This window comes from Pinus tabuliformis, chromosome 4_1 (genome assembly GCF_031772625.1).
Source record: "Pinus tabuliformis cultivar Carrire ecotype Pingquan chromosome 4_1, CPIR1, whole genome shotgun sequence".
NCBI lineage: Eukaryota > Viridiplantae > Streptophyta > Pinopsida > Pinales > Pinaceae > Pinus > Pinus tabuliformis.
Genome location: NC_142303.1, coordinates 979092800 through 979106449, shown reverse-complemented (window position 1 = coordinate 979106449; position 13650 = coordinate 979092800). Strand labels below are relative to the sequence as shown.

Here is a 13650-nt window from a genome sequence, read left to right as displayed (position 1 = left end):
TTCGAGGGATATGATGTGACAATATTGTGATGATATTGGGTATGGTGATGAAGTGTATCATAGCATAATGAGTGCAGCACAAATATAACAAAGTGCAGCACTGTGATGATGAATGCTGCAATGAGGTACAACACAATGGTGAGGTGCAACAGTATGATATATTACAGCAGTATGATATATTACAGCAGCGTGATATATTGCAGCGGTATGATATATTACAACAATATGATATATATTGTTGCAGTATGATATATTACAACAGTGTGATATATTGCGGCAATATGATATATTACAGCAGTATGATATATATTGCAGCAGTATGATATGTTACAGCAGCATGATGTATTGCAACAGCAACTGCAAGTTCATGATGCTTAGTGCAGCAAGAACACAAAACATCAATGGCACAACAAGCACATGGGTGACAACATGATGCAGTTATGGCACAAGGTACAACAATGCTAAACACTGGGACAACAGTGCAGCGTAAGGTGCAACAATATGATGTGTACAACATGGTCATAAGGTCCAGCATTGTCATGATGGGTGCATCATGGTGCAGCATGATGACGAGATGCAGCGCAATGATAGGTGAAGGAGTCACCTTGGAGAATCAGTTGAAGCAGAATGTCTTCAACTGATCTCATGTATCATCTTCTTAGAGATGATCTATGCTCTTATCTAGATAAGTCAAAGTGTTGACTTCTGTTGTAAATGTACTATCTCTCTCTCTCTGCTGAACCATTGAAGAACATATAAGAAGAATTGATCAAGGGTTTCCCCACATTGGGGTTTGTCCCTGGCTAGTGCCACATCATGTGTCCTCTTGTCTTGGCTTGTCTTCTGCGATTTATGTTTATGTTCTATCTGCAGTTTACTTTAACGCTGATGTGATTGCTAATTTGGAAAAGATATTGAACTAACTGTGAAAATTGAAATAAATTGCTCTAAGCATACAACATACCTAAAATTAACAGTATTTTGCCGCAGATATGTATTGCACTCGATGCCATTTTGATATATTCACCTTTACATGGTATTTAGATGAGTAAACCTTGCATATTTTGTTTCTGTTGGCTTGGAATCATGGTTTTAAATCTTAAAAATAGTTTTTCATTAAAAATTAATTATTTAATGTATTTTTTAAAAACCGGTTCGTTTAGACCTGACTAGTCTCGGTTCATTAGGTGGACCGGTCCGGTCACAGGTTCCGGTTTTTAAAACATTGGTTACTCATTGATGATGTGGAAAGAATGTTCCTAGTGGATACTGATTGCATTTAATCCATGAAACTCCATTAACAAATATTGAAGAAGGTAATTGTTGAAAGGGGTAGTAAGGGCTTCCTCTTTTAGCCTCATTGAAGGTCAATTTAGCCAATTATAAGCATCCATGACTCCATACTCCCAATGGTCTAGGCACTAATCAAGTCCCTTGGTGTTATGAATAAAATATAAATATAATAATAATAAGGAATAGTTAATTAAATAGTAATTAGTTAATCAAGAGGCATGTCCCTAAGGACATGACCATTCATGAAAGGGTACCTGCCTAGGTATATAAAGCAGACCCTCATTTGTAACTCAATCATCTCACTTGTATTCAAATATTCTTCTATAATATATTATTGTCCTATCATGGATGTTTATATATTTCAGATCTTCTCAAGTAGTCTGCTGCATATTGGTATTAGAGCTGTTTGATCCTCTGGTTGCTCACCCATTGCACAGAACTAGTAGGATCTTGGTCCTTTGCCATCAACATCGGTCAACCCTGTTGTCCTGTGATCATGTGTTTCGCTACATAGTTGGAGTTCTCCATTCTGTTGGTTTTCGCCATTTTAGGCTTTTGGCCATTAAAAAAAGAGTAAGAAAAAAATGAAAAAAAGAGAAAAGAAAAAATAAGAGAAAGGAAGTATATAGATGAGGATTCTTTAAAAAGGGAATTATAGAAAAAAAGGATTTAAATTTAGAAAAAAGTTTAAAAAAATTAGTTAGAAAATTAATAAAAAATAATAATTAAAAAAAGTCGAGAAGAAAAAAAAAATAATATTAAAAGAAAATTAATTGAATAAAGGGACCATATTTAAAAAAAAGTCATACCATACAGAGTTGTAGCAGCCAAGCACTTACTACCGACCATTGAAAAAAAACATGATCGCCTGAAGCACTGCCACTGTCGAAATCTTTTGACGCCTCCCTTGCCTCTACCAGACGCAGGTTGCATATCCTGTCACCATCTTCTCCGTCGATGCCATAATTGAACACAGACAATCGTGAGCCTAATTCGCCCTAGCCACCAGTACTGTATTTGACCCCCGCTCATGTTAGCTGCCATCACCACATATAGTGTCCACCAAACCACGTTCTGTTCCTAATCCCTACGGACCACGTCTCCTTTTTGTTACCTATCATTGTTCCTCGTGGTTGTGACAAGTCCACACATTCTTGCCGCACACTGTCACATTCTTCCCCTTTTCTTTGCCACCACTCCCTACTCCACTCCCGTCAACCATTCCAGACGCATCCTCCGCCACAATAGACCTTGACAACACCTTCGACTGTCACAATCCTGCAGCCATTGCATTTCCCCATTGCCAAAATCTCTTTGACATTCTACACCCTATCCAAAGCCAATCATATAATTATTTCCCTCTTTGGCGTTAATTCAATTCTCAAGTGGAAGAGTAAAGAGTCGTGACTTTTTGATGAGAAAATTAAAGGAAGACCATTAGGTCAATTTTTCTTGAGGTATTAGGTTATTGAAGGTCAAAATTAGTACTTTTAAGTTCATTAAAAGGGTTCTTTATGCTCCCTTTAATTTTTTTTATTATTATTAAAAGAATATATATTTATCATAAAATACAAAGTGATAGTGAAAAGTTTTTTATATAAGGAAAAGGTGAAGGGAGATTCAACCTAAGGATTTACTAAGTAATAAAAAAAGAAGAGAATTAAATAAAAATAAAAATATTATATTAAACGAATTTATGAAGAAAGGTACCAAGTAATTGGAAAAATATAATTACAAAGAGGAGAAATATATATTAAGGACTTTTATAAAGTCTATATATATAAGTAAATAATCAAGGAGATAAAATAAGTGAAGAAAAAGCAAAAAGATGGCATCCACAAGAAGTAGTGGTTTCTTTTCAAAATGTCCTTTTTGTTCAGAAGGATATCCTAATTGTCTAGAGCCACTTAGAAATCAAAATGTTGTCTGCACAAAATGTTACAGAACTTTTTCTTTAGATGAATATCTAAGTGATTCACAAAAACAATCATTAGCAAGAGATATAGAACAATTAATGGCAATATTTAAGTGACAACATGTAGATTTTAATAAGGAAACAAAGAAAATGGAATCCAAATTGCAAGTTGAATGCCCATCATCACGCCTACAAAATGATGTAATCCAGTGTACCGAGAAAGTGCAGTTGGAAGATCAAGAGAAAGAGAAAATAACCAAACTTTGACAAAACAAGAAAGTGTTACAACATAAATACGAAGATCTTGCGGATATGCATTACAAAGAAGTAATGGAAAAGGACGAAGAAATTTCTCATCTCAAGGATCACATTGAAAAAGTAATTGCACAAATCAAGAAGACTAAGGTCATAGATAAGGAACTCAAGAAGCACTTAGCCAAACAAGAAGAAGAAAATTTACGTTTAAAGAACCTTAATAAAAATTTATTAGAACAAATCAAAAGTTTAAAAGATGAAGAGAAGGATATTAAGGTTAAAGTCAACAATTCAGAAAACGAAGAACTTTCACGTCTAAGGAATCATAATCAAAACCTTCTTATGCAAATAAAGAAGCTTAAAAGTGACAAAAAGTCGCTAAAAGACAAGTTAGAACAACTTACTCAAGAAGTATCGAAATCCCCAGTCGTAACAGTCCAAGTTGAAGATAAGGGAACGAATACTGATCTAGTCAATATCACAATTCAAGAAGAGGATAAACCAGTTGAAGCGAAGATGTACTCAGAAGTTGCAGTTCAAGCAATGGAAATTTCAAGTGAAGATTTCGCAATTAATCAAGCGACTTTTGTACCTGAAAGAAATCAGATTCCTTCAATAAACCACGAAATTACCACAAACAAATTGAGAGATCACATCACAAGAACTCCTTATCGCCATCCAAATTATAAAAGCAAATATCTCAACCAGAAACAAGTGACTTATGTTCCCAAGAATGTCGATGTCACCATAATTCAATCTTGTGATAAAAATCCATCTCAAGTTTTCAGTAACCGCAAGATTCCACAAAAGATTGATTTAGGATGGTCAGATCCCTTCTCAGTGCGACAATTTTGTTTATCTATTAAAAGATCCTATCATCTTGTATCAATGAAGATGACAACTCCAAGAATTCGAAGAGTTCTGAAAGATGCGAAAAGATTAAAAGAAAAAGAAATAGATGATACACCTTGTCAACAATAAGCTTTGAGGACAAAGCTTTTTGAAGAAGGCAATGTTATGAATAAAATATAAATAATAATAATGAATAGTTAATTAAATAGTAGTTAGTTAATCAAGAGGCATGTCCATATGGACATGACCATTCACGAAAGAGTTCCTGCCTTGGTATATAGAACAAACCCTCATTTGTAACTGAATCATCTCACTTGTATTCAAATATTCTTCTATAATATATTATTGTCCTATCATGGATGTTTTTATATTTCAGATCTTCTGAAGTAGTCTGCTACGTATACGAACTTTGTTCGTTGTCACACAAATTTAAACAAGAAATTTTCCTTCTTTTTCTCTTTTAAAAATTCGTCCCTTTAAGGATAAGGAGGCCATCTAGGGCTTGGTGCGAAATCTCTTGGAGGAGGAATTTTTGAATTTTGTTTGGATAGAACTCTTTCTTTGTGTCTCCTCTAAAGGACCTCAAATTTTGGTGGAATTCCCATGGTGGATTCTCCATAAATTTTGATGCCCTAGTTGTCGCATTAAGAGGGAACCCTAGAAGCTAATCCTTCAACTTAGGGATTCTTTGAAGGTAAATTCTTTAGTACTTGGTGAAGTAAATCATACATTGCCTTTTCTCTTACCTACCTTGACCTTGGATGCACATATATCTCGTGTCAAGTCTCAACCTTAGGTCTTGTGTAGTCATTTCAAAAGGGGTTTTTGTGGAAAGTCTTAATAGCCTCTCTTAGGGCTTGCACCTTTGTTGAATATTTCCATTGAATGAGCTGCCTTTCCTCACTTCTAACCTATCAAGAAGATAATATCACAAGTAAGCATTACAGGGACTCCTTCTGTTAGTGAAAATCTGAGAAGAGAAGGGGACTTAGGCTGTGGTGACAGTGGGCTTGTGTCCCAGGTATTGTTGTGCCCTCTAGCCCTTTCCTTGCAAAGTACCCCTTTCACAAGGCCTGCTAGTTTGTGCAACAACACACCCAAAACCTGTAATACTCCAACTGTTGGCGCATCCTCTTGCTCCAATGTAGCCACCTTCTACTTCAATAGACAGTTTTTTGCCAAATGCTCATATGGACATATAGGACATGAAAAAGGCGTCTTCTCCTTTGCGGTACCTGCTTGATTTGCTTCATCATCCTTGAAGACTTCTCTCCTTGGTCCTTCTTGTTGCCTTTATCACTATGACTTCCTTCTTCCTTGCTTCCAGAATTCCCTTCCTACTGAAAATCCAAAAGTTTATTTGCTGCGGTGATAACTTCTTCAAGAGTTTGGACATTCTGCCTCCTCAACTCAGTATGTGCCCATGATTGTAATGCATTGATGAAATGGTATTACCGATCTTCATTTGACATCTCTTTGATCTCCAACATAAGGCCTGAGAACTCCTTGATGTATGCCTGAATCCTTCCCCCTATGCTTCAAAGCATGATGATTCTTGGCAATCCATGTTTGATTCCCTGGATCAAATTGTTGAAAAAAAAATACCTTCATTTCTGATCCTATCCATGATACGACCAAATTCCAAGTCTTCCGTCATGGTTCTCCACCAAAACTTCATTGTCCCGGTGAGATATATAGTTGCAACATTCACCTTAGCCTCATCAAAGCACCCACTCATCTGATCAAAGTAATGCTGCACATCAGAATAGAAATTTCCCTGCATCTTGGTACGTCTAGACTCTAGTCCCATCATATGGTTAAGGTTCCTTGATCTTCACTTTCATTGATGTATTGGATGATCCTTGTCGTACTGCTTTCAACACTGCCATCATATCTGCTTGCTCTTAGGTTAAGGATACAAGAGAAGCCACGTCATCATCTAAGTGCTTGAAACAATCTCCCCATGCATCATCACAAGCTTGTTCCACTATCTATGCCAATGCCTCAAGTTCATTGAAGCTGCGAATAAATACTTCTCTTATAGATGTCATAGCCCTCCATATTTCTTTAGGCTCAGCCCCTTGTGTCTGCATAGCATCCATCATTCAGACCATACTTTCTTACATAGAGATGACCCTCTTTACCGATCTGGAGTCTTCTTGACTTGCGGACTGACTATTTGATTTGGTGATAGCCATCTCACTTTCTTTGCTGTAACCTGCACCTGCTCAGATCACCCTGCTTTGTTGTCACCTATCTTAGATAGTGAAGAGTACGAAACTATCCATTCTTTGCATTAGCTATGATATGATCTCTGCTTTGATACCAACTGGCACAACCCAAGAGACTTCTCACGGTTTTAGGTGCCTCGCGATCTCTAGTCGTGCAACACCAATGTGTTTCTCACCAATGGCTGGACCACCTTAGCTATATTTCAACTGGATTATGCCTCACAAACCAACACTCATTTTAAACTGTGTTAGATAAGTTATAAAGCAGAATCAAACTTAATCCAAAACACAAGTGTATCTTTGTCTTCCTGCTTTACTTCCATTCACAAGTGTAAACCACAAGTTTAGTTTTGCTACATTAGTCCTTCATAACACTAACTTCATTTAACATTCACGTGTTATCATTCTTCAACATTCCAAAATCCTTATACATAGATATATAAAATTATATGCCAAGTATAAAGGGGGAGTAACCTGTGGTCTTACTCCAAACAATATATAATAGAGCTACAATTCTTTTACAAAAGTGTTCTTGGCACGGGTTAGGACCCTACCTGAGTCACTCTGCTATACATAACAAAAATACACACAAAACTTGCCAACATGGGTTGCTGTCACCGGATCCACCCTATTTGAAAGTTACCCACACGGTTCAACTGTTAGAATGGCTCACAGGTTCGCCTTCCAACTGAGCAGTTGGAACAGCACCTGCTCTCTCTCTCGTTCTGGTTGCTGCCCTTCTCGTCCCATCCGCCTTGATTTGTGGCCCGAATGCTAACTCGCACTGTTCAGTTTAGTGGATGATGCGATGCGTGATGTGTTGTGTTCTTCCCTCAACTTGTTTCCTCCACCAATTGTCGTGGGGAGGTCGAGGGGTGCGTCCCTTGGCTTGCTGCCACACGTTATGTCCCATAAGTCACGCCAATTCCTGCACAAACTTTTTGCCTACCCATACTTCGGTTGAGCTGACCCACAGTTTGTTCCAACTCTCGCTCTTTGGTTGAGCCAACCGACAATTGTTCCGACACTTACCCACTTTGGTTTCGTCCATCTTGAGGTCGTTCCGGTTGTGTTGCTCAATGCATGATAAGGGGGTGTGCACCCATCGCACACTGCATCATCTCAGCCCAATGTGTGCACACATGGTGCCATAAGTGGTCTCATCTTGGGCATGCATGACTTGTTGTGCCCACCTCGCCAAGTCAAGTTGTCTTGATTGGGCCTGTGCGGCCATTGTCATGCCCAATCGTGCCGATTGGTTGTCTCATGTGCTCATGTTGCCTTGATCGTATGAAAACCCCAAATTTGTTTAAAACATTGCAACTATCGTCGCATTTCATGCAATGTCCATGTCATCATGCTCGCATGCCTTCAATTAAGTGTGTGCTCAACCTGAGGGCCTTATAGTAAGGTTCACAGCATCTCTCAAACCATATTGAGATTCACAAATGAAATCGGGAAATCAAATAGAACCAATACAAACCCAAGAAATGCACAAGTGCAATTACACAAGAAATGCACAAGTGCACATAAAAGGCACATGTATTTTGGAAGTCAATAAAGGTTACAAATTAGAGTCTCTTCTATTGTGTTGTGCATAACCCACTGAGACACACGGCCATTGTTTTAATAGATCTTACCTAGAATTTAAATGTATGCTATTAGTATCCACAATGGGGTTCCTTTCATATATGGGCTTCTGTATCTACTATCAACCCAAACGACACCACAAATTTTTTGTGCCTTTTTTTTAATGGCAGTCTCCATGGAAGCTTGCTTCCTTTTGTCTGATTGTCAGCAGCAATGGCTGTCAGATAAGGCTTCATTCACCTCCAAACAGTTGTGAAGAAGATTGAAATATGAAGAAAAGCAGTCATCAACATGCTTTAACAACTTCCTGTTCAGATGCATTTATTGTAGATGTATGCATTTCTGGTGAGTGGATGGTGACTGCTGGTGGTTGTGTAGTCCAGAATTTTCATCTGTGATTAATTTTGCAATTCTGTTTAAGTTATTGGAATGTCTTATAAATATGTTCTTCGAATCAGGCCACCCGGGGTGCAAAAAGTATGTTTTAGTTCTTTTGCATTGAAATACCTACAGCTTTATAAATTGGCACATCTATAACAATCTGAACAGTAAACACATCGAACGTTCTAACCTCACTATTGGCATCAATATGTTTGGTCTTTAATGAAAATTTATTTCTCAAATAGTGAAACTTCGCAGCAAAATATACAATTAGCATTCATGTTTTAGAGTGCAGTTGCGAGCATTTGTCTACCTATAGTTCAATCAGCTGTGGTCCATCATTTCTTTATCTTGTAAATGATTGTGTTCTCCTTGTCCACCATGGTAATGTGAAACTTCTCATTGCATTGTGGCATGCAAGATGTGGACCCCTTTGTTGGTAACATGGATTCATACACTTAAATAGGCGTAAAAGGCAAGGACTTAAAGAAGATTTTTTTTTTTTTTTCTGAGTTGTGACCTGAAACTAGAAAATTGACATTTTATCTTAAACATTATGGTAAGATACATTGACATTCTATGTTATTAGTATATTACCATAAGTCTCTGAATGTGATCCTAGCCATCCATCTTCTGGACTCTCCCTTTATGAAGAAAGATAAACTACATGTTTTATGCATTGCCCATGAATTGAAATCTTTTTTTTTTCTCCACCGCTTGAAGTTCAGATAGAAAATAGACTAACCCAATATTACTTTGGTGTTATTGGCATGAAATATTGGGATGTATAATGTATACTAAAAGATATCAGCAGGGGCAGTAAAGTGTTAATATTTTATCTTTGTTTGAAAAATTCATAATTTAACAATTGTAAACCCCCTGTTTCATTTATATGTCAGAAAATAATTGTTTCTATTTGCTAATTCTAGGGGCCTGAAGTCTTTCACTCTCTTCATGGTGATTATTATAACTATTCTGTTGGGAAGGTTTCAACTTTCTATCATGAATCATGATATAAGATAAAACGAGGTGGTGTTAGACCATCTAGAGTTTATTTTGAGATCTTTCCCAGTGGCATATTTCTTAAGTTCATTTGGTCAACAGTAAGCACCTTACAGTTTTCTTTGAGATGCTTTTTGTTTCTTTGTCGATTTTCTCTTAAATGTCTACATTTATTCTTTTATGTGATCAGTTCCCATGCATAAGCAATATGGCCTTTGTTTAGTGTAAGATTTGGAATTTTAGAATAAACAACACAATCAAATTTGCTTTTCTATTGGAGAATTCCGGAAGAAGTAATCTGACTTGGCAGATTGTTTTCTCTTGCAGAGATGGTTCTGTTTCTGGGTATGGAATACGCATTGCTTCATCACAAAAGGGTTCAGATTCATGGGTGGATGATCCCATCACTCGCCATGTTATAAGCCTTCAGCTTGACAAAAATGTTGAAAGTGCTCCTCCATTTTTATTGTGGCCTCTAGTTTTGCACATTAAGGGGCAGTATCGTATTCTGGTTCTTCCATTGGTAGAACCTTATCACTTGATGATGTACAAGAAAATATGCCAAAGGGATGACTGCGGAAATCCAAATGAAGTTAAGAAAAATAGCTTCCCAGGCGAAAGTCTATCATCACTTTTACTTGATCTTCCATGCATCACAGGGTATGGTGAGTTCTTTCAAATACTTCTGTTGGACTTGTTTGCTATCAGTGCAGAAGGACAGGTCAATTTGCATATTATCATTTATTTTGCTGTGGGTTCTGTAGTTGTAGCTGTTTTTTCTGTAGATACAGGCAAGTTAGAGTTTTGATGCTAAAAAGATATTTCCCTGGGAATATCTTTTAGCATTTACTTGCTTTAGTGAACTGTTCCAATGCACAATGTGAACAACTCATTTTCTTTTTCTCTTTTTACTTTGTCATGACATAGATTTCTTAGTATTTCCTTGTATAAGTTGAACCATCCACCCAAGGCATGTTGCTGATGGGGAGGCCATTTTTCATAGGTCCAAATCTGATCAAGTCTCTCAGGGTTACCAGCCATTATTGTGGCTACTGATTAAGCTGCTTTCCATCCTGGTATTCTGGGAAAGAGCGGGGGATCCCATGAACTTTTCCTTGGGAAAAAAGATAGTGAGGAATCTGATCAAAACAAAACGTATCCACTTTTGCAAGGTTCATTGTCGAAGTCAAGCCTATTGAAGAGTACTTGTTTGCTTGTATTTACAAACATGTTCCAACTATACGATAGCAACTCTCAAATATAACTTAGAAATGCAATACCCTTCATGCTTTCAAAAGATCATCAATGCAAGGAAGAGGATACTTAACTTTGATAGTCATATTGTGGGAGGCTCTACAGTCCACATCCTTCTGGAGCCATTTCTTTTCTCCAATAGCAATATGGGGTACAAGATAGGGATGTGGAGGAATGGATAAAACCTTTTGGAAAAGTTCCCTTATTTGCTTATGCTTGTTGAATTTCCAAGGGATCCTATAGCAGGTTGTGTGCCTTCCTCAATATGATTTTGGTGGTTGACCTCTCATTGAAGAGGCAATACTGCAGGTAAGTTTTCTTGAAAACCATCCTTTTAGGTTTAAAAGAAAGGCTAAAACCGAACATCCATGGTAGGAGCTTCATTGTAGCCATCACTTTGTTTGGTAAAAAGTTAAAACACCAAAGAATTGATTCTTCTTTCTAGCCATTTGTTCACTTGCAAAATAGAAACTTGCGTAATCTTAAATTCATCTCGATCACTATATAATTTAGTTCTTTTTCCATATTCTGAAATGTAAGCATATAATATATTGCTTGCTGCCAAAACTACTTATACCTGATAGCATCATGCCTCCAAATCCTTTTTTTTTTTAAACTGGAATGAGAATTTCTGGAGAATTGGTAACTTCGAAATATCAGCTGCCAAGATTACACCAGATACAACTATTTCATAAATGCCAGAATGGGTGAGTCACAACATGTCTCCGGAGACTTGAACCCACACAGCTGGGAAACGAATTGTTCACCAAACCACTCGAGCTAACATCCTTTGACCTCCAAATCTTGATAACATTGAGGTCCATATAATTTTGTTCTTTTTCCATTCTGAAATGGAAGCACACGATTTCAGTGGTAAGGAAGAATGTCATCCTGACACGCACCATTTGTACCTAACAGCATCATGCTTTCCAATCTGGATAACTTGCCACCCAGTCTTGATAACATTGAGGTCCATATAATTTAGTTCTTTTTCCATGCTGAAATGGAAGCACATGATTTAATATCTTAGTGCCACAAAGAGTTTGTACCTAACAGCATGATGCCTCCCGTTCTTGATAACATCAAAGTTCTCGTAGTTTTAATATTCTTAGATGGAGACAGGTACCTAAGAAGTATTGCTGTCCCAATGCTTTGTGCCTTGTCCATCTGCATATGCAGCATCTTTAACTTGTACTTGTGTCTATTTAACAAAATCCACCGATAAGAAATTGTTAGTACAGCTACATTTCACCAAAATGAGGGCCTCAATGGCATTTATAATTCCTCTAAGAACAATTTCCTTTGTTGAAATTATTAAAGTGGGTAGCAATTTTTGAAGGATGGACATCTTGGTATCCTTTTATTGACAAATTATGGTCGCTCATTTTTATTCCTTTTGTTATTCATTTCCATTTTGTTGTTTGTTTCAGCCTTGTTTAGAAATTTCCTCCACAAGTAATGGATGGCAAGGGATTTTTACCCCTAACACCAAAATATCTTTGTGAGGAAAGCTTTTACCAAGGTACAAAGGAACTTTTTGTACAGGACGTATTTTTACCTTAATATGATTCATAAATGGACAGCATGAGCTTGCCCTTTAATTTTGCTGGGTGAATTCCACTTTGCAATGGATGTTGCTTTTTCCGCAGAACCATTCCAAGTAGTTGTAATAATGTGCTTAATCTAAGGCTTTATGCCATAGTGGACTAAATCACATGTTACCTTTGGACAAGAGAATTTATCTGTGATGATAAGGCCTCCTGTTTTTGGCTTGAATACTTCACTATTTCCATGTCTCTCATAATTTTTTATTTAAAGGTAATATTTATATTAACCTATGGAAAAAGTCTAAACATGAAGGCATATGTCACTGATCAGTCTCCCTTCAGTCTCCAACCACAACTTCTTATATATAGTATATTGAAAACAAGGAACTTTATGTGTCACCATTCATGCAGCTTGCTCAGATTCTAAGGGTAATTATTGGCAATACAACTATATAATGTGAACAGTGACTAAGAGGATAAAGGATGACTGTGTGAAAAAAGTGCACATATGGGCAATGTTATTTGACATTCATTGCCATTATCTATGTGGAAAATTACATACATAGGTTTAGATCACTAAATCTATGGCTCCATGAACTTAAGATGCATCATTACATTTTTATTTGATAGAGAAAAAAATGAAAAGGCTGTAAAAGGGAACGCATCTTAAAAATTTGTTGATCCGATTTGGAACTAAAATATTGCAGACAACACATTGAATGAAAATAGGTGTAATGTTCCAAGGAGATTTTTGCCCTTAGGGTTTCAAAGCAAGGAGTATATTGCACTAATTACTCAATATCATTTTCCACTAAAATGCAATAGTGACTAGACAAGTAGCATCAACATGATACATAAACAGTATAAAAACATCAGTAGCTTATATTGGTTCCACTTTAACAAACGTTTCTAGTTTTCTTACACCCCAACAGTATCAGTCCCTTAAAGAATGATAATATAGTAGCAACCACAATCAAACCATAATCAATTCAACTGTTTCAATGGTTTAGGACAGTTAACCAGAATCCCCATTACTTCAGTTACCCTATTAAACTTGCCTATTTCTGTTGTCTTCTATTGTGGCTTCAACTGCTGCTATCGATCAGGAATCCTCACTCTCCTGGTTCTTCCTTTACTTCCCAGGAATAACCCACAAATCCAACAGACTCAGCTCAAATCTTCCATAGCTAGGTACAGTACCCCGACTTAGTATGATGTGTTGGGTGCCACAGAAGGGGCCTTATCTATTTCTGCCACATAGTCCTGTGCAAGGAGGCCATTGCCTCAGAAAGGGTTGTTGCCAAAAGTTCGCCTTGAAATAGCTTGCTGT

General features: G+C 37.1%; 1 protein-coding gene across 2 annotated transcripts in view; it reads left to right on the top strand.

Moving 5' to 3' along the window:
- LOC149179403 (clathrin adaptor complexes medium subunit family protein) overlaps positions 1–13650 on the top strand; it is a 215448-nt gene that overhangs the window by 82481 nt on the left and 119317 nt on the right. For both annotated transcript variants that reach the window (XM_089420647.1, XM_089420648.1), the window contains exon 3: positions 9847–10179. In XM_089420647.1, coding sequence (XP_089276773.1) covers positions 9847–10179 — 333 coding nt within the window. The remainder of the gene's footprint in view (positions 1–9846; positions 10180–13650) is intronic.